The sequence below is a fragment of the Henckelia pumila genome, unplaced genomic scaffold (assembly GCF_033568475.1).
Source record: "Henckelia pumila isolate YLH828 unplaced genomic scaffold, ASM3356847v2 CTG_601:::fragment_2:::debris, whole genome shotgun sequence".
In the NCBI taxonomy this organism is placed as follows: domain Eukaryota; kingdom Viridiplantae; phylum Streptophyta; class Magnoliopsida; order Lamiales; family Gesneriaceae; genus Henckelia; species Henckelia pumila.
In genome coordinates this window covers 158,187-178,446 of record NW_027331866.1, presented here as the reverse complement: position 1 = coordinate 178,446, position 20,260 = coordinate 158,187, and the positions used below count along the sequence as shown (strand labels likewise).

At 34.9% G+C, this 20,260-nt stretch overlaps 4 protein-coding genes across 11 annotated transcripts; 3 read left to right on the top strand and 1 right to left on the bottom strand.

The window, feature by feature from the left end:
* The first annotated feature begins 438 nt into the window (after positions 1–438).
* On the top strand, positions 439–4,076 carry LOC140873469 (uncharacterized). Of its 6 annotated transcripts, XM_073276591.1 has the most exons (5): positions 439–2,254; positions 2,789–2,987; positions 3,103–3,273; positions 3,385–3,462; positions 3,611–4,076. In XM_073276591.1, the coding sequence occupies exon 1, from the start codon at positions 692–694 to the stop codon at positions 2,237–2,239; it is 1,548 nt and encodes a 515-aa protein (XP_073132692.1). In that variant the 5' UTR covers positions 439–691; the 3' UTR covers positions 2,240–2,254; positions 2,789–2,987; positions 3,103–3,273; positions 3,385–3,462; positions 3,611–4,076. The 6 variants fall into 6 exon arrangements, with proteins under 6 accessions (XP_073132692.1, XP_073132694.1, XP_073132690.1 ...); XM_073276593.1 differs by having other exon boundaries at positions 439–867; positions 991–2,254; positions 3,103–4,076; XM_073276589.1 differs by having other exon boundaries at positions 3,385–4,076.
* A 1,479-nt stretch (positions 4,077–5,555) lies between these two features.
* On the top strand, positions 5,556–8,621 carry LOC140873442 (E3 ubiquitin-protein ligase RGLG1-like). 2 transcript variants are annotated; one of them, XM_073276549.1, is made up of 11 exons: positions 5,556–6,073; positions 6,352–6,436; positions 6,524–6,664; positions 6,742–6,855; positions 7,051–7,148; positions 7,436–7,515; positions 7,583–7,688; positions 7,776–7,903; positions 7,993–8,161; positions 8,322–8,378; positions 8,471–8,621. In XM_073276549.1, exons 1-11 carry the CDS (start codon positions 5,864–5,866, stop codon positions 8,552–8,554), a joined length of 1,272 nt encoding a protein of 423 aa, XP_073132650.1. In that variant the 5' UTR covers positions 5,556–5,863; the 3' UTR covers positions 8,555–8,621. The 2 variants fall into 2 exon arrangements, with proteins under 2 accessions (XP_073132650.1, XP_073132649.1); XM_073276548.1 differs by having other exon boundaries at positions 7,990–8,161.
* Positions 8,622–8,809: 188 nt separating this feature from the next.
* LOC140873441 (mRNA export factor GLE1) lies at positions 8,810–14,543 on the bottom strand. Of its 2 annotated transcripts, none has more exons than XM_073276547.1 (15): positions 14,233–14,375; positions 13,933–14,100; positions 13,704–13,862; positions 13,145–13,259; positions 12,800–12,948; positions 12,221–12,392; positions 11,439–11,670; positions 11,238–11,350; positions 10,908–10,978; positions 10,692–10,773; positions 10,441–10,524; positions 10,136–10,219; positions 9,775–9,906; positions 9,552–9,674; positions 8,810–9,473 (listed from the first exon to the last, which is right to left on the bottom strand). In XM_073276547.1, coding segments are annotated over exons 1-15 (1,917 nt in total). In that variant the 5' UTR covers positions 14,235–14,375; the 3' UTR covers positions 8,810–9,242. The 2 variants fall into 2 exon arrangements, with proteins under 2 accessions (XP_073132648.1, XP_073132647.1); XM_073276546.1 differs by having other exon boundaries at positions 9,296–9,447; positions 14,233–14,543.
* A 2,629-nt stretch (positions 14,544–17,172) lies between these two features.
* Positions 17,173–19,514, top strand: LOC140873466 (glycosyl hydrolase 5 family protein). The gene is made up of 4 exons (XM_073276584.1): positions 17,173–17,611; positions 17,758–18,005; positions 18,370–18,890; positions 18,977–19,514. Exons 1-4 carry the CDS (start codon positions 17,195–17,197, stop codon positions 19,465–19,467), a joined length of 1,677 nt encoding a protein of 558 aa, XP_073132685.1. The 5' UTR covers positions 17,173–17,194; the 3' UTR covers positions 19,468–19,514.
* The last annotated feature ends 746 nt before the right edge of the window (positions 19,515–20,260 follow it).

Genomic DNA, 20,260 nt, shown 5'->3' with positions numbered 1-20,260 from the left:
ACCTTATTTATTTTCAATGTATCAACCATGCATGCATTTATAAATTTATTACTCCCCCGTTTCGATTATATAGTCCTAATTTTTTTCACAAATATTAAGAAAAATCATTTGGAAAACAAATTTTATACAAACTTTCTATTTTATCCCTATTAAATGTATTCAAAAATGATTGCACAATTTTCAAGATGTAGTTAATAAGAGTATATTAGTAAAGAAGTGTAAAAAAATATTACTAAATATGGTATATGACTAAATATTTAAAATAAAAAAAATGTGAACTATATCATTGAGACGAAGTGAGTATTATTATTATTATTGAAAGCCATTAAATTTTCTAGATTGAAAATTTAACCTCTGTCTGCCAATGTCAAGCATCTTAGGCCCAAATAAGATGGTAATTCACCAGGCCCAATCTAATTATTTTGAGCTGGACTCAGATTTTGGGCCTCCGAGTCCACGTTTGTTCGTCGCCTTCTCTTTCGTTGTCGCCGCAAACAGTGCGCGATCAAACTCAAATGCCAAATTCCGGCGGACGTTAGCACCCGCACATTTATTCTCAAATCCACGCATACTTGTACTACCATTCTTTTATTGCATTGAAATCGAATATGAAGTGGTGAAGATATTTTTCAGCTCCCGTTTCTCAAGCAAAGTTCAAATGCCTAGGTTTCTGAGAAACCCACGTCGATAAATGTATAGAAATGTTGGCGCACAACGCCATATATACCGTTCTCGCATTTCTATCTTAGTAAAATCGGGGCAAATTGATCAGGCAGTTCAGGTGTTCGACGAAATGTCCTTCTCGGAGTGCAGAATGTTTTCGATTGATTACAATCGATTTCTTGGAGTTCTGATAAAAAACCAGAGGTTTGAATTGGCTGAACAATATTACAATTCCATGAATCCCAAAGGATTCTCTTTGAATTCCTTCACTTATTCGAGATTTATTTGCGGGTTGTGTGAAGTTAAGAACTTTGAGCTTATTTACAGGCTCTTTGATGATATGGATACCATTGGCATAGTTGCTGATATTTGGGCTTATAATATTTATATGAACCTTTTGTGTAGTGAGAATTTAGTGGAGGACGCTTTGAAGTTGTTAACAATAATGGGAGAGAAGGGGCGACAACCCGACAAAGTAAGCTATACTATTATAATTAGTGGATTATGTAGAGTTAAACGATACGAGGAGGCCGTCCAAATGTGGAAATTTATGATCAAGAAAGGGCTGGAACCGGATAATATGGCATGCCGGGCACTTGTGCTGGGATTAATTGAGAGTGGACAGGCTGATTTGGCTTATGAACTCACAGTGGGGAATATGAGGGGAAAACTTAGGTTTGAGACCCTAATCTATAATGTGCTTATACACGGGTTTTGTCAGGTCGGTAGGATTGACAAGGCGCTAGCTATTAAGTCTTTTATGAAGAGGAATGGGTGTGAGCCTGATTTAATCACTCATAACGTGTTGTTAAATTATTGTTGTGGTCACGAAATGTTAGATGCGGCAGAAAAATTAATGGAGAAGATGGAGAAGGGTGGGATGAAACCTGACAGTTACAGCTACAATACATTGCTAAAGGGTCTCTGCAAAGCCAGTATGATAGACAAGGCATATACGCTGATAGTAAATAAGATGGAGGGTAAAGGAGTTGTAGATGTTGTATCTTACAACACAGTGATACATGCACTTTGTAAAGTTGGTCGTACCAGCAGAGCTTATAAGCTCTTGTGGGAGATGGGGAGGAAGGGAATCTTTCCAGATGTGGATACATTTAGTATTCTCATAGACGCCTTTCTGAAAGAAGGCAACTCGAGTGCAGCCAGGGATCTTGTTGGCCAGATGACAAAGATGGGCCTAATTCCAAGTCGTGCATTATATACCATCATTATTGACCATCTATGTAAGACAGGTAGAATAGGAATGGCTCACAGTACTTTCCATGATATGCTAGAACAAGGAATTTACCCTGATATTGTGTCCTATAATGCTCTCATCAATGGATATTGTAAGTCTTTTAAAGTTAGTGAAGCGATGAAGCTATATGAAGAGATGCAAACTATAGGTGTTTATCCAGATGATGTGACTTTCAAATTGATTGTTGGGGGTCTCTTGAAGGAAAATAAACTTTCCTTGGCGTGTGGAGTCTGGGATCAAATGATGGAGAAAGGATTTACCCTTGATAGAGATTTGTCGGAGGCTCTTATCAAGGCAATCAATCTAAATGAAGTGTCCTGACAGAACTAATTGGTGGTATGTATTGTGTGGTATTCGTTTTTTTTTCCTTGTTGATGTGTTATTTTTCTTTAAGCTTCCTTTTTGACTGTGCCGTGTCTTTAAGTAGTTCTTTTGCACACAACGTGTCTTTATTTGTCAGTTTAAGTTTGAAATTAAAATTTTAGTAGAGTGTCTAATTGAACGACTGCATTTTCTCTAATTTGAGAAAAAAATATTCCATTTCTTTCGTGATTTTGAATATATGGTTACCAAATGTTATTGGACATTGTGATGTTTTCGTAGGCAGCCTTTAATGAAATTAATTTTTTAGGCAATATGGTTGAATCACTGCTTCATCCTATATGTGTGCGTTCTCATTTTGTTTCACTTTCTATGGTCCATAGAATTACGATGTTTCGTATTTTCCTCCGGAATGTTGAATATCGAACTTGCTGGTTTGTGAACTTGTTTCCTCTTTCTTCTCTCTTGGGTCTTGGAATTTTTATTTCTTTTATTTTTCTGATTAATGCTGAAAATAGTGGTTGAAATACGTAAATGATTATGACGCAGGTACAATGTTTGAGTTTACAGTCGGGTTCTCTCATGTAGATTCACCGAACTGAGATGAAAGATGCTGTAGATAATCTAAACTGTTGAGTTTGTAAGAGAAAAATTGCTTTCTTGAGTGGAGTGACGGGACAGCTTGGTTCCAACTCTTTGGTTGGATCCAAATGAGGCTAAAGTGGCAGAAGAAAATCTCAATTTGCTGGTATAATTTTTATGATGTTTTCCAAATTGTGCTCGCTATTATGAAGCATTTGGTGAAAAGTTGTTATGATTTCTAGATTAATGCTTCTTTTTTAACTGATGATGGATGGATGCAGGAATGAAGCTTAAGCCTTACCCTGTGCAATGGGGAAAATCTTTGGGTGGAAAGAGGCAGCAGCCATTTGTTCGCGTAAGGCTCTAGGTCGTGGCCATCAAGCATGAGAGGACTTCTGGCCCCCTTCCCTGGAGGCAAAGTGTCTTAGGCTCTTCTCAGTCCTCTTCCCCAAGTATCAAACAATATGTTTGCTTTTCAAAAGTTTGAGATCCACTCACTGCCTCGCACATGCGCACACGAAACAGGAAGGGTATTATTTACTTTCTGCTACTTAAATTTTCAGGGGAACGTTCACTTGGATTATTCAAGCTAATTCTTGATGCTGATGCTCTTTCCTACACAAGAATAAAAACTTCTGATGGTGCATACTTCTCGACATTCAGATTCAGGCGCATCAAACTTTTCCTTTCATAATCACTTACGATTGCGACTCATTGATTATTTATAAATTGAATCTAATTTTCTCTGGCTTTTGAAATTCTAAGAGACCTTGTTTTTTCGGTGTGTAGATGCTCTGGTGTACATATTTGCCTCGAGTAGAATTGCTATATCACAGATATCTGGCTGTTTGATCCATCCAAGTGAAGAAATCGAAATTTGAGCAGCATATGAGCGTATGCATGTGGAAAGTTTCCATATTCCGAAAGGAATCTCCATGGATCATCATCCAGATATGGCAGCAAGGAGTCGAGGTTGCGTTAATTCTATTTTGATCCCATCATTATTTGCAGAACACATTCTTTATTTTTTCTTGCAGCTGATTTAGATAGTGTCGGCATGAGCTTCTTTTAAGTGCTTTCAACCTTCTAGGCAATAAAATTTAAAAATTAGACCTAAACGTTAGGAAGTTCTTAAAATAAACTATTGCAAATATTGCCTTAGTTCTGTAAATTCTTTTTAATATGCTGATGTTTTAATTTTTTTTATATTGTGATACAGCTATCTGTAAGTTATAAATCAAATATTAAATGTCATTTTCTGTGCAATGACTTATATTTTGTGTTAGTTATTATGTAGAATTATCACCATACATATTGTAAAATTAAAATTAATATATTTTAAAATATTTTTATTAGAGTATTGTATATGTAAGAAATTACTTTTCCGTTCTTATTGAAAATATTTGTAGTACAACGTTTTTTTTTATTTTTTATTACTAGTTATAGTATTTTTATTGAGAGAAAAAAATATAATTTTCTCCTCTATAAATATAGTGTCCAAAGTTAAGAAATCAAATAAAAAAATATAGAACTGAGTAAAATCTCAAATAGTGTTGTTTTTGGAATACATATATGTATATATAATCTCTTGTCAACAAAATTTTTCCTTTAGGCACTCGTATGTATCCTACACATGACAAAGGATTAGCTCACTTCTTAAATCGTCAAAATTATTTTTAACAATCAAGTTGTCCTTTTATATTATGACCACGACTTTTCACGATGCTTGTTGATCACGCATAAGTTATTTTTATTTTTATTTTTTTTTCCATTGGGCTCAGATAATTTCTTATTAAAACTTCTAGTTACTTTACATGTTAAAAAAATTAAAGAATCTTTAGAGCATAGAGCAATATCAAATAAAAAGAAATCACTCATATTTCATTTGGAAAAATGTCGTTTGCAATTCTTCGATTTGGTTAAAATGAATACAAATTTATTCGATTTGAATCTAAATCAATCCATCTAATTCCTCTTTATCTTAGAAAAAAAATTAATAACCACATCTTATAGGTTTTTGGCAGAACAAATTTATTATCATTATTATTTTGTTTTAAAAAAAAAGCTTCTAGAAACTTAGAAATTGGGTAACAAAAATGTTCACACGGCTGCCTTATCAACTCAGGAGTCACTCTAAAAAAAAAAAACCTCAGGAGTCGGGACCGACAATTGCATTTTTGTTAAATAATTTAGTTAATTTCTTGCGAAAATAAAATAGTTGACCAAAAATTACGGTCAACATATCGCTTAATTTACCATAATTTAATTTAATAATTAATAGCATATTTAAATATGAATGAGATTTTGGTATATCTCCAATTTTTTTGCTATTTGAAAATGTCACATTTTTTTAACCCTTTGTACATATTTATATACGAAAGCGTCAATTTTGTATTTTTTATATTTCATCATTTATTTTTTTTTATTTTTTTCATTAAAAATTAAACTGTACAAGTATACAATGTGTGCATCCGACTTTTAATACTAACACACACACATATATATATATATAATGTACGAAAATTCTTGACTTTGTTTCTATTTTTTTTTTTTTAAAAAAAAAACTATTTTTTAGTGCTAAGAAATGCAAAGTAAAATCCGCGTGCCTTCATATGAGCACCCTTTTGTCCAAATTTCATCATAAGAAATTTCTTGGAAAATCTTGGATAACAGTTTTATAAATTAATTGTTAAGTAGATGAGACGAATAAGCCAATCTTGTAAGTAAGAAAAATCAACCAAAAAGAAAAATGTTAACATCATCTCAAAATGTATTAATTAAATAATCCGTCAACTATTTTTTAGTCTCTATTTACACTTTATACCTATTTTATAACTACTAATCCATGGACTCATGAAACACCAGCTCTTTCAAGTTTTTTTTTACTTCAAAGCTTGGATAACATTATTTTTCTTAAACTATTTGAAACATTCCGTTAGTTCTTAAAGTGGGAAATTGTTTGTGCTACAAAAAAAATTGTAAAAACAGTTGATAATTTTTTTTTTCTTTTTTGAATTTGGAGCAAAATTTTCTGCATAATTAATGGGAAACAACAGCACAGTTCCAAGAACATTTTCATCTTCATTTGATGATGGAGGCTACAACCACCACCACCACCACCACCACCACCATCAGTGTTGTACCGCACTGCACCACCATGCTCCGGCGGCTTACAGCCTTGCGCCACAACGCCAACGCCGGCTGGACAGGAAATTCTCAAGAATTGAAGACAATTACCAAACATTGGATCAGGTTAGGCCATCTGAAAATACTGTGTTGCATTGAATGCATGAAGAATTCTTGTTCCATTTTATTGGTTTAGCTGTGAAAGGACAACTGGATGTTTAAGCTAGGCTGTATGAGTTCATGTCACGTCTATAGAAATGATGAAATTGCATGTGTACTTTAGAAAAATGGTAACTTCTGCTCAAAAAAATTCAAATCACCACTATATATATATTTTCCAAATAATTATCCTCGACATATTGATGAACAGAGTATATATCTAGTAACTATTTACGTTTTCTCAGGTAACGGCTGCTCTTTCCCGGGCGGGATTAGAGTCTTCCAATCTAATTGTTGGTATTGATTTCACAAAGAGCAATGAGTGGACAGGTTGAAAACTTCAAACAAACATATATATGTACAAATCCTTGAGAAAAATTCAAAGGATTATATATGCTAACTTTTGATGAATTCCAGGAGCCAAGTCTTTTAAACGGAAAAGCTTGCATCATGTTGGAAATGGCCAAAATCCCTATGAACAAGCCATAACCATCATTGGGAAAACCCTGTCATCTTTTGATGAAGATAACCTGATTCCATGTTTTGGCTTTGGAGATGGTAAAGTTTCAAGAGGGGATTTACTTAATAAGAAAACGATCATTTGCTTGTAATGATGGTCCAAAAGTTTCTTGCAGCATCCACACACGATCAACATGTCTTTAGTTTTTATCCGGACGGAAGGTTTTGTGAGGGATTCGAAGAGGTGCTAACCAGATACCGGCAGTTGGTTCCTCAGCTTCGTCTCTCAGGTACTCGCATCCACACCTTTTTTGGTAGAGTAGAGCCAATGAGCATAACCGAAACCGTGCATGAAGTTCGAAAACCTTTTAAGCACAAAGGGACAATTCTTTCTTTTTTTTTTTATAATGAATGAAGAATTCATCAAAGGGACAATTTCATCCCTATTGAGTCTGCTAGTCTCACAAATTCTGCACTGATTTCAGGTCCAACATCATTTGCACCGGTTATCGAAACTGCTATGAGCATTGTTGAGGAAAGTAGAGGCCAGTACCATGTTTTACTCATCATCGCAGATGGTCAGGTGCACTCACTAATTATATTCACATTAAGTTCTTGTTATGAAAGATGTCGGAAGAAATTGCCTCTCAAATTCCTCGAACCTAATGTTAAGTTCAGATATTCTCAGAATGCCTGAAAAATGCATATCCAAGAGTGTAGTTAAATTCTCCAGCCAAAAACTATTTACAAGGTGCTCAACTATCATTTCATGTTGGAAGTAAGCACATTAAAAGCCTAGGATTTTTGGGAAATGTCCTTGCTTGTTATTGATGTTCATGATCATGCAATAATGAATGGATGTGCGTGTAGGTGACCAGAAGCAGTGATACACCAAATAGTCAATTGAGCTCACAGGAGAAGAAAACCGTTGAAGCTATAGTAAAAGCCAGGTAAAATCAAACTTAGATCTGACCATTTTCATGTTAGTATAATACTAAAATTTTCATTGAAAAGCAGTGAATACCCCTTATCAATTATCCTTGTTGGAGTTGGAGATGGCCCATGGGACATCATGCAGGAGTTCGATGATAACATTCCGGCAAGAGCGTTCGACAATTTTCAGGTAGCAGACCTCATAGTAAAAAATCAAATGTATAGTGCATGCTCTGCTGGAATAAAAACAATTACGTCTTCCTATGTTTTCTCCTAGTTCGTCAATTTCACAGAGATCATGTCAAAGAGCATTGATTATTCAAGAAAAGAGGCCGAATTCGCCCTCTCAGCCCTGATGGAAATACCTTATCAGTACCTTGCAACCATAGAACTCAACATACTGGGGTAATGAATTGATAATCTTTATCAAGCATATCTCTCTCTCACACACACACATGTATTAACACTGGAAGCATTTTTACTTTCTGTAGCAGGCATCAGACAGGGAATCCTCCAAGGAAAGCCGCGCTTCCGCCACCTTCTCATGGCAGAGTTTCTTCCAGCGGCAGTTCATTTATGAATTATGGTTCAAGCAGTTTTCCGCACAGTGCTCCGTCTTATCCTGCCTATGAATCACCGTCGAGAAATTTTTATGACAACAAGGTAATGATGCACCAATCATAATCCTAGCAATCTGGCAGGGCCATTGTTGTCACTTGTCGGGTATATGGACAGCTAGCTGATTCAGCATTGGTGTCGAGTTTTCGACACTCACGCGTGTCTTTGTTTCTTGAATTTCTAATCTCAATGGTTTCCTGGTCAGGGTTGCCCAATTTGTGAGAGCCACTCCAAAGACATGGCTTTTGGCTGTGGACATCGGGTAAAGATTGCTAACTTCTCTTTACATAACGAGGTTATTTCACGAAGACTGATGCAATCTTGAACCACGTTGGTTTTGTTGTTCTTGGGCAGACCTGTTGTGACTGTGGGATAGGCCTCGTTTGTTGTCCCATGTGCGGAAGCACAATCACGACAAGAATAAAATTGTATCCATAGATAAGCATTGAATCAAGCTACAGAGTCCTCAGTCCAGACACGAGCAAGCAGCATGTCATATGCATCTCCTTTTGTTTCTTTTTCTTGAAATTTATTTGATCCAAAATCACAAATATTTAAAGTAAATAGAGATATGTATGTATGTATATGCCAATGCCAAAAAAATATCAGTTGGATTTGATTGTTGTATGAAGATAATGCTGTAGCAAGATGAGCATAAATTTTCTGATAAATCAACATATAATGATACATTAAAGCAAGAACAAGTACAACGGAAAAGTTAATATTTTGTTCGACAATACACAGGTATCACTCGATATTTCCTAAAAAAATTCCAAGTGGTATCCGTATACTCTCCGCTCCTGAAACAAAATGCAATTTAGAACCACCAATTCACGATAAAAACATCTTCACAACCACCATTTTATGTGTTCTTTTGGCCATGAAGTATAACTTTAGGAGCACTTGAAACTTTGGGAGGATCTCCATTAATGAAGAGGGTGGAGTCAAAATAGGTAACAATAACATTTCCCTACATTTGGCCATCGTGTTCTAGTAGTCCAGCAAAACTTGTTGGCGACCATGATTGATAAGTAACATTTCCCAACGTTCGACACTTCGTGTTTTAGTTGTCCAGCAACACTGATCAGATGAACTGCACATCAATAGATGTCAAAATAATGGAACATCAAAAAAAATCATTCGAATCCAAGTGGCCTCTCAGTTGCAATCCTTCTGGTTCCTTCTTGAACTGGCTTGACTCTATGTAATTAATGAGAGACGTTTTCACCTTCATCAGCTTGGCATTTACTGTCTCCGAGTTGCCTTCTTTTAGTGCTTTGAGGAAGTCTTGGGCAATAATTCTGAGCAACTTCTCAAATTGATTTCTGTATCTTCGGTAAAGGGCATAGCCAGACATCTGGACATTTGTAAATGACTTCTTACTTATACATCAAATATAAAAAGAAAATACGTGAAAAAGCAAATGCCAGCTTACTTCAAGAAAATTTTGCAGTGCAACCGCGGTATAAAGATTAGCCGGGAGAGAATTTAGAAACCGTGCAAGCCATGCCCAACCTTCGTTAAGTCCATGGAGATTCTGAAAGCCACCAATTTCAGTCTGCCAAAACAAGACTATCAGAACTCAAGCTTGTCTCATTACCAGCAAATTGCATTGGAAGATTCTGGTTAAAAACTCAAGTAGTGATGGAGCACCAAACCTGCACTAAAGCTCCATAGAGTCTCATGATTGAACTCAATCTCTCTACATAGCTATCAGTGCTCTCGATCTTTCCATCTATTTCCTTGTAGCCAATAGCTTTGAAATAAGCCTCTCTGGTTTGAAACAATACCTGATAAAGATAACATAAAAAATGTAACAATTTACAGCAGTTCTATCAAAAAGCCAAAAGAGAACAAGAATGTTTCTGAACTTTAGAGTCCAATCATTCCATATGACTCTTGCAGAGAACTTTAAAAGTAAATGAAACTGACCATACTTCTACCTCAGCAAACCATAACAAGGAAAAATCGAAAAACAAACAAAAGACAAGTTCTTAAACAATTTAGTTAGATTATTACCGGAGAGTATTCTACAAATTTGGGCACAGTGTACATGCAAACTCTGTTTAACTCTGCCATGAGAATGTCCAAAGCCAATGGAATCTGTATTAAATAAAAAAAAAGTTGTCAATACAAATTATCCAGGATCAAAATGCTAAATTTCTGCTTCAATGGACACAAGCATACAAATTCAGGCATAAAGAAGACTTGTCTTACATAAAAGAAGAGAACATAAAAGGACCTTGTAGCAAACAATTGATTTCATAATAACTGACTAGAATCATTAGATAACTAGTAATGGAATTCTTCACGGCAGAGTTTACCTTGGAGGTGACGAGAACAATGACACGACTACAGGAAAAAATGAATCCGTCGCTCTTTTGAGAATTTTCACAGTTGAAGACAACCTGTAAACATTACGACTCCCTCATTAAGCACATATTTGTCAGACATTCTCTGAGCACGATGATGAAATTTTCCTCCACCTAAAATATACTAAATATCAAATTTCTTATGCAATCAAATTAATAAGTGAAAACACATAACTACTTCAAGCAATACTCAACAACAGCACCTTTTCTGCGAAGGATAGGATACTGGCAGATTGAGGATATTCTGGACTGCGGATTAGATTGACCAACTCATCTGCTTTTGTTCTGTTGACAAAAACAAAAATGTGCAATTTGCACATAACATAAGATGTTTTATCAGAGGAAATAAAAGCCACTGAACAGCGAACTGAAAGATTTATTGGTTTGTAAAAATGAAAGAATGATAAAATCCAACTGACCTGACATTTTCTACAGTAGCAGAGATGGTTTTAATCAGTCTATTGAAATTCTGTCCAGTTCTTCGATTACCCTGGATTGGACAGACAATTGTGGTTCATAAATGGCATATCAATTCCAATTGTGCTAATGGTACATTGCAGACAGATAGTGAATCCTAAAAACCACCAAAACCCAAACTACTTTAGCATGCAGTGAACTTTTCAAAGTTGCGACCACCTTATGTGCCTTACTTATTTTGGACAAATGATTCTATAAAACTGGAAAGATATTTAAATGCATAATACAGTAAATCTAAGGATTTGAAATTCAAATCATCCTAAGTGATTTACCTGATTAGAACTTGCTTTAATAGCCTCATTTTCCAAAGTCAACTTTTCATAAATCTGTAGTCTTTTTTTCTCCAATTCTAAAGCATTTTTTGAAGCTCTAGTCATATTTCTTTCTGTCAAATAGACTCGGTCAAAACTTCAGATTAGAATTGGGGAAAAATGAAATTCTTGTTTCTCAAAATAACATGGGTCCCCAAATACCTGATAGTGAAACCTGTTTCTTATCGTCAAATCCTGTAGCCACGACCTGCCCAAGAGTTTCCTTCGAATAATCCAGTATCTTGGGAACACCATTTCTTAAAGTTTCAGCAGCATTTTTGGTTGCAGCTGCTTCAGCAGCTTGCTTCTCAGCTAGTTTCTTTTCTTCTACAGATTGCTTCTCGGCTTCAGCAGCTACTTTAGCCATTTCAGCTCTCTCAGCTTGTAGCCTAGCCTACAATGATTCAAAAATAACAAATAAACAGTGCATATTCACATAGCTATGACTATTTTTCTTGGTAAATCTAACGCATAATATCGATCATCCATCATTTGGTGTGCAATTTAGAAACAATTTATTTTCCGAGCAATTTTCCAATGGTTGGAAACTTACAGATAGATGTATACACAACATGATAATAAGATATGGAAGACAATACTATGCTGTGATATCTGAAGATTTTTCATCGATTAAAAGTTTGTTCTCATTTTTAAGGTGTATACACGAGAAGCAGTGGACAGAAAAACCACACTTATATGAATGACTGTCACATCCGCCTCATTTCGAAGGGGGAGGGGACAAATTCCCCAAGGCTCATAAAAAATTTATGAATTCAATCAATTTTCTATTACAGTAAAGGCTGTCTTAATTTAAGATAAGATTAACTAGTTGTCGTTACAGAAAAAGAAATAAAAGAAATTTTAGAGATAATGAACGTTAATAAAACATACGGCATGTCTAGATACAAAAGTAAAAAATTAAATGATATAGGTGCAGAAAGAACCTCTTCTTCAGCTTTTATCCTCTCTTGATGTATTTTTTCTTCTATGAGAGCCTTCTCTTTCCTTTTAGCCTCTTCACGAGCTGCATCATCTCTTATTCGTTTCTCTTCTAGTTGCGATATGTGCTCGTGATCTCTTTGCACATCTGTAAGGTGATTATCAAGTGCTTCTGCACTGCCACAATTCCAATAAAGTCGTAAGCGCAAATTGAATTCATATGCCAATCATATCTGTACACCTTAACGACCTTCCAATTGTCCCAAGTGTCATGGAACTTTATAATCTCAAAACAGTAACAAATCTGATGAGTTTTGTCAGGTAGTCAATTACAAGATAAGTGTTACTTCACGTTTCCAGTATATACTACAAGTTATCAGTTAATATAGCTACAGATGTAGCATTTTTCAAAAGGAACAGTTTCCAAATTGGTTTTCAAGTGGTCGCTTGCTACGGGAGAAACTCCAAAGGAAGTTGCTAAAAGAAAGAATATCTGGATAGAAAGTCTGAAGCCCATTTCTAACATTTAAAAATAGGAAACATGGAAAATTGAGATTTGAGGTATGCAGTGTAAAAGGTCATACATGGTACGTTGATACTGCAAATCAAATTTCCGCTCCCTCTCTTGTTGTATCCTCCTATGCTTATCGATGTTAGCAATTTGAGAAGCAAACTTCTCATTTTCCGAGACCAAATTTGTCTCGAAGATCGATATTTTATTTCTCACTTCCTCCTGTGCCAAGAAAATGGGACGAAAGGTCAACAACAACAACAATTAGTGGTATGATGTTAAAAGAATGAATAAAAAACGAAGAGCAAAGACACACTAATCCATCAACAAAGTTAGAGTTGATGGAAAAAGAGATTTCAAAGTCATTAACCTCATTGTTATCCTTTTCCCAAATCATCGCACACAAATCAATACTCACCGAAACATAAAGCTGGAATTCATGACTTAGCTCATGTAGTGCACCTTCTGCTAATCCCACTTTATCCATCAAATGACATTGAGCATCAACAGGAAACTCATGATCAGAATCATCACTGCAAGCGAAAATAAAAGTTGATCAACAAACTGGTGTACACTAAGAACTGAGGAACAGGTCAACTTGTTAATCAGGACAGGAACGGGAAATAATGAATATTTAATTCAACAACACTATATAGAATCATGATTGAGAAAAGAAGTCCTTGCAAAACCAACAAGGATTTTACCAAAAAAAATTTGTATTTCATACACTGGAGTAATCAATATGTTAATGTTTATTGTTAAATAATATTTCTGACATTCACTCTGTTTTCATCTCAATTCACATAGTGATAGATAAGAGAAAGAAGAATGATTTAATTTTTCACTTCAAAGGCAGGGAAGATGGCCTCATAACAAAATCTTCGAAATCAACGAGGCAGAATGGGGTGATAATATTTTGTAATGAGTGATTTGCAATTCAAGTGTTTCACTTCATTCATCCGTAGTAAAGTACAAACCTCATATAGAGTTCATCCAAACCATATCTTCTGCCTGAAAACATGGATGCGTTAACAACATCGTCTTCAATGTCGCTATCAGAAAACAATTCATGATCTGACACATGCATCATAAATCTCCCTTTGCTGCAATAATTCTCCTTTGAAGGTCTCAAGTTTCTGAATTGGTAAAGCAAAGTTATCACCGACACACATAAGGAATTGAAGCAAAATAATAAAAAAAAATTACCTAGGTTGCTTCTTGTCAAAAGGTAGAGAAAGATCTGAACTCGTGATGAGCTTCTTTTCAATGGTATCAAGCTCTGATAGCAAGCTATCAAAGCTCCAGTCAGGCTGTGGGTCGGCAGTAATTCCATTAACATTTTGCGGACAACGAAGTTCCAAATTAATGGCTCCCCTGAATTTTGATAGTCCCATCATTCAGAGAAAACGAAAAAGAAACCCTATATTGCCAGTCTCCCTTCTTCTTTCCGCAGATATAAATTATACAAAATAAAACGAAATCTACTCAAAAGGAAAGAGAACTTACATTATTTCCCAAAAAAGATTTCTTTTAACAAACAAAAGCCGGTTGGAGAAGCTGAAACAGCCAAACCAACAAAAAACCAAATGAATTCTGAGTGAAGAAGGTGAGGATTCGCAGCGACACCAGATGAAGTTGGAATGCTGGACTCAGAGGAGAGGCGACAGCGAAAAAAATTAATTTCCTGATTTTTCTTCAAAATTTCGCCAACAAGAAACAAGATCCCACAGATGACAGAACACAGAGAGGCGGGAGAACGATGGTCCAACGGAACGGAGAGCAGGGTATAAAGGGGTCAAGCTATTCGTGAGAAGTTGGTCAAATCTCGACTCTAGTTCAACTCGAGCTTGTGAAATTCGAACATAAATCGATATGAGTTAAAATATAACAGATGTGTCTTCGAATAGTTCGCTGGCTACTTAATAATCTATATTAGTATTTTGTTGTACGCGTTGCGTGCGTACATTTCGTTTTTTTAAAAAAGATAATAAATAATAAATTGTAAAATTTAAAAATAATAAAAAATATAACGTTTTTCTAAACAAATATTCTATAAAATGATTGTTATATTTGTAAATAAAATAATATCAAATGGCACTAAGTGAGCTTTTAATGGTTAGAAAAGAGGAATGACTATTTTGCCCAATAATTTTGATTTTATTGAAAATTAAGGTATGAGATAATGATAATTTCAAATCAAACTTCACCAATTAATTGAAAGTTTGTTAATTAGAGGGTCTCTACTTTAATAAAATAGTATATAATATAACATAATATAAATATATAATATAAGGCATATAATATTATATATATTATTTATTTATTCATATTTATTTATTTAAATATATTTTTATTTTTCGAGCTCGAGTTCGAGTAACTCGAAATACATATAAGTTGAGATCGAGTATGAAATTAGTTACTCATCAAGTTCGAGCTCGAGTAGATAAATATAAGTCGAGCTAAAACTCGAGTAGTATGATACTCGACTCGGCTCGACTCGTTTGCACCCCTAACGGAGAGACTGCACATGATTAATGAAAAACATAAAATAAAATAAAATTTGGTCACATATTAATGGGTTAGCCGTTAGTTTATGCTACACCGATAGTGTTTCTCACTTTATTTCAATACTAGATATTGTTTCATACATTTGATAAAAGTCGGATGATCCACATATTTTTATTCATCTAATGTTTCTCTCATTTTTTTTGTTTACCCAATGATATATCATGACCCGATATGATATTAGATGTGGGTTTGATGAAAAATACCTCTTAACTCATGGTTCCGCAGATGTTATTTAACACATATAGTTTTGATGTTTTTTATTTTGTATCTTGGTTAGATGTAAATTTAAAAACTTCTAGTTTAGTTTTGTTGGCATGTTAAACATTTGTTTGTTAAACTTTGACATTCGCGAACTTTGAACTATCTTCATTTCAGTTTTTGCTCGTTTATCATTTATATTGTTCTCTCGTAGTTCAATTATTGTGGTATTGTTCAGACAATTGGATCTTAAATATTTTAAATAGGTCATGTCAATTTTTTTTTTGAAAAATTCCGCATTATTTGAATATCTTTTAAATATTAGAGGTTAGAAAGTCGTTTTCAGTTGAATGATGAGTGTCATATAAGTAGAATTTTACCGATGTACCCTCTCTCTACAAGAAATTTGGCTAGGGTAATTAAGAAAATAAACACAATAATCCAAAAAAATAAAAAATCATACAAAACAACATATTATTCATATCTATGTATTGTTTATCCACATCTCATCTTGTTTTTATCATACTTTTACTCGTCTCTCATACATCTCACCCATGATACCAAACGGTATCAGATCACATGAGACCTTATATTTTTATGAAAATTAACATGTTTGTTGATGATCCAATATTGTTGATATTTGACTAAATCATGGGAGAAAAAGTACTCCAGGTATAACAAAAAATAATCTCATATTAATATTATATTACCTCAATTACAAAATTACCCTTATTATGTATTGGGTGGTCTTTTAAGGTTAATAATGTCTATTATGTGTATATAATTATAACTATTATTAAATATTTCAGTGATACATCAATGGAGTTTTTTTTAAAATTTCATAAATATTTTTTTATCTTCTCATACATTTCACTCCCCTTAATTAATTTTTGGAGTATATTACATCTCTTTATTTGTTTAAAAAACTATTGAATAATCAATAAAATTACAAGTATTTATACAAAAATCATAATAAAATTTTTATTTTACATATAAATATTATGATCATGCAAGCATGTGCATATAGTATATATATTGATGACGATGGAACTACTTTTGTGCACATTTATTAAACTCTCAAGATAACGCAATAATTTGCAAATCACAATAACTTGATTAATCATAATAATCATAAGTAAAGCATCTTCACTGATCATATACCAGTAAATCACAGCAACCTTTTATCTATATATATTGCCTTCTAAGTAACTCTTTCAACCTTTTTTTTTTTCTTGCCACAAAAGTGAGACATGGTCTCTATCTATATGTACGTCTTTGCTAGATTGAAAAAGAAAAACTTTTATTTCATTTTTCAAAATTATAAATTAACTCACGAGGTATAACCAATCCATTTTATGCGTGAAAAGAGCCTTCACAATCTTTCCACGGTTATATTTATCTTGGCGTGTTACCAAACATCAATCATGCTGATGCATGTCTTCTACTCTATTCTATTGACCATTCCAAAAGCCACCACATATGTTGTAATTAAATGAGGGTTTAGGTGATTTTGGAGTCGTTTCATGTCCAAACAAGAAGTTTCATTAATTAATTTAATTCTAAGACATATATGATGATGATTCACAAAGTTAAGTAGTTCTTTTGATGGGACTTGACACTACTAGAAATATAAATATCAGATTTTTTCATACATGCACGCGCATGTAATCTCCCCTTGGTTTTGATACAAAAATAAACCAACATGGGAAGGCTGAGATCCAATTTCCACCTATATTTTCTTTCTCCTCTGCTGCTATTCATCTTCATATCCACCAGAGTTTTCACAGTGGCTCAGCCGCTCTCCACAGACTCGCGGTGGATCGTCGATGAATCAGGCAAGCGCATAAAGCTGGCATGTGTAAACTGGCCGGCACATTTAGAGGTGGTGGTGGCGGAAGGGCTGAGCAAGAAGCCACTGGATGCTATTTCTGCGGAAATTCTTGACATGGGATTCAACTGTGTTAGACTAACATGGCCACTTTTCTTGTTTACCAATGATTCATTGGCTTCTATTACTGTCAAACAATCTTTCAAGAACCTGGGATTGGTCGAATCCATCGCAGGTTTCCAGGCAAATAATCCATCACTAATGAATCTTACTCTCATCAATACTTACCAGGTAATGAAGAGTTCTACAATGGTCCTAATGTGCATATATGTTTTCCCTTCTCTGAAATTATAGATAAAAAAGACTTCAATTTATTGTCTCATGACTAGTGTAGTTGATACTCGAGTCGATGACAGTTTTGAAGTGATTTGTTTCAGGCAGTGGTAGCTAGTCTTGCTAGGAACAACGTGATGGTGATACTAGACAACCATATAAGCAAGCCGGGTTGGTGCTGCAGCAATTTTGATGACAATGGCTTTTTCGGGGACAAGTATTTCAACCCGGACCTGTGGATCAAGGGCCTAACAAAGGTTGCCACCACTTTCAATGCAACCAAAAATGTAGTTGGCATGAGCTTGAGGAACGAACTCAGAGGCCCTAAACAAAATATCAATGATTGGTACAGGTAGCATTTATATTAACTCAACCTATAGGTAAATGAATAGGATCAGATTACCGATGCCATCCCAATTCCTTTCCTGGCCCGTTTCTTTCGCTGCATCTGTTCTTAAGGAGAGCACACAAGTTTTAAGATTTATGTTTGCATGACAGTTCAAACAAGAAGGGTTGTTAGTGCATTTAACTAAAGCATCTCAAACTTATAATGATTCCTAGTTATATATGAAGCTAGCTCTAGATCACAACAAGCTCAAGTATCTAGGAGGACATAAACTGTATCATTAAATAGTGCTTGGAATCCCCCGTCTCAAATCACTGTTTTATGAGACAAATGGTATAATCGAGTCAATGCCCTGTCTTGTAATGGACAGGTACATGCAGAAAGGAGCAGAAGCAGTACATGCTGCCAACCCCGACGTTCTTGTCATTTTGTCTGGGTTGAAATTCGACAAAGATCTTTCTTTTCTCAGTAGCAAACCGGTGAATTTGAGTTACTCTAACAAGACGGTGTTTGAGCTTCACTGGTATAGTTTCACAGATGGCACGGCATGGCAATCAGGCAATCCTAACCAAGTATGTGGGCAAGTAGTAGATGACATAATGAAGAGAGCAACTTTTTTGTTGGAGCAAGGGTACCCCTTGTTTGTGAGTGAATTTGGGGTGGATATGAGAGGCATTAACGTGAATGACAACAGATTCTTGAATTGTTTTGTCGGTTGGGCAGCCGAATTCGACGTGGATTGGGCATTGTGGGCTCTAACAGGAAGTTATTATTTAAGAGAAGGGGTGATTGGATTAGATGAAACTTATGGAGTTTATAATTGGAATTGGTGTGGTGCAAGGAACACAAGTATGTTACAAAAGTTATCTGTTCTTCAATCTCCTTTTAGAGGTACATTTGCATTGCATCTTTTTTCTTGATTTCACTCATAATCGGGGAACCTGGGATTTGTAATCATTCTGGAAATTTTTTTACAGGGCCAGGTTATTCTGAAACACGTCCACATAAGATACTTTTCCATCCAATGACAGGCCTATGTGTGAAAAGAGTATTGTCATTACTAAAGCCCTTGGTCTTAGGTTCATGCTCCGAAGCCTTAGCATGGAGCTACACTCCCCAGAAAACCTTGACAATAAAGGGAACATATTTTTGTCTACAAGCAGACAAATTGGGGCAGCCTGCAAAGCTTGGTATAATCTGCGGCGGTGACAGCTCAAAATGGGAAGCTATTTCAGACTCCAAGATGCATCTATCTTCGAAACTTGAAGATGGCACCGGCGTGTGTTTGGACATAGATTCAGGGAACAACATTGTCACAAATGGTTGCAAATGTTTGGATAATAAGAACAATACGTGCGATCCGGGAAGCCAGTGGTTCAAGATCATTGACAGCACAAGACGCAATCTCGGGATCTACTATGTCCTGAAAAATGTAGCCAAGGATCATTTTCTAGGAGGTTTTAGTTAGGTCAATGAACGTCACAAGTATGCACGAATATGAGAAAATGGTTTGATATTGGCAGATTAACAACGCATACCCATGTGTAAGAAATGAAATAAACAAAAAATAGTTATATATATGTTTTCGAATTGTGAATTGATAATTTTGTCTTCCACTTGTAAGTAAATGGACATAAACTAGCTAGATAAAAAAAAAAAAAAAAAGGTCATGGATTGACGTAGCCAAATAAAATAATTACTTTATTAAAGGGAATATTGCAAGGTCGTCGGATTAAGGTGAGACAATGACACTTCCCGCGAAGCTCAAGAAAAAAATGGTAGATTGTCACTTGTGTGCTCGAACATTAGAATAGGTGCTACCTAGAGAATAGTTAAAAAAAAAAAAAAAAAAAACTTTCGAGAGCTATAATGAGAAACTTACAAGAAAATGATCTATTTATGGGTTAGTGAGATCTTATATTGCTGAGTATTACCCTAATTACAGATGATCGTCATTTATCCAAACATGTGAGGTTCATATATACTTGCCACACAAATAAATTTCAATCCAATGAACAGAATGTATCATAGCATGAAATATGAATTGATGATACAATAAACCGCAGGTCCGCGATCAAGGTATAAATAAGTATGACATTAGTGTCTTTCAAAAAAAAAAAAATGTATGGCATTAGCAATGAAGTTGGGGATGTGATCAGATTTATTATAGTTTTTTTTTTTTTTTTTGCACTTAAGATTTATTATATATAGTTTAAAACATTTAAATGGCGAGAGATAACTTTAAAGAAATTTGAGAAAAT

What these genes read in the sequence shown, in the direction of transcription:
- LOC140873469 (XM_073276591.1), top strand. Translation starts at nt 692, where the DNA reads ATGTATAGAAATGTTGGCGCACAACGCCATATATACCGTTCTCGCATT.
- LOC140873442 (XM_073276548.1), top strand. Translation starts at nt 5,864, where the DNA reads ATGGGAAACAACAGCACAGTTCCAAGAACATTTTCATCTTCATTTGAT. An exon ending in TCATCATCGCAGATGGTCAG is followed by an intron (nt 7,149 to 7,435) that starts GTGCACTCACTA and finishes ATGTGCGTGTAG; the next exon opens with GTGACCAGAAGCAGTGATAC. An exon ending in ATAGAACTCAACATACTGGG is followed by an intron (nt 7,904 to 7,989) that starts GTAATGAATTGA and finishes TACTTTCTGTAG; the next exon opens with CAGGCATCAGACAGGGAATC.
- LOC140873441 (XM_073276547.1), bottom strand. An exon ending in TCCTATCCTTCGCAGAAAAG is followed by an intron (nt 10,525 to 10,691) that starts GTGCTGTTGTTG and finishes TAATGTTTACAG; the next exon opens with GTTGTCTTCAACTGTGAAAA. An exon ending in TTGTTCTCGTCACCTCCAAG is followed by an intron (nt 10,220 to 10,440) that starts GTAAACTCTGCC and finishes TATTTAATACAG; the next exon opens with ATTCCATTGGCTTTGGACAT.
- LOC140873466 (XM_073276584.1), top strand. Translation starts at nt 17,195, where the DNA reads ATGGGAAGGCTGAGATCCAATTTCCACCTATATTTTCTTTCTCCTCTG. An exon ending in CTCTCATCAATACTTACCAG is followed by an intron (nt 17,612 to 17,757) that starts GTAATGAAGAGT and finishes GATTTGTTTCAG; the next exon opens with GCAGTGGTAGCTAGTCTTGC. An exon ending in TCTTCAATCTCCTTTTAGAG is followed by an intron (nt 18,891 to 18,976) that starts GTACATTTGCAT and finishes ATTTTTTTACAG; the next exon opens with GGCCAGGTTATTCTGAAACA.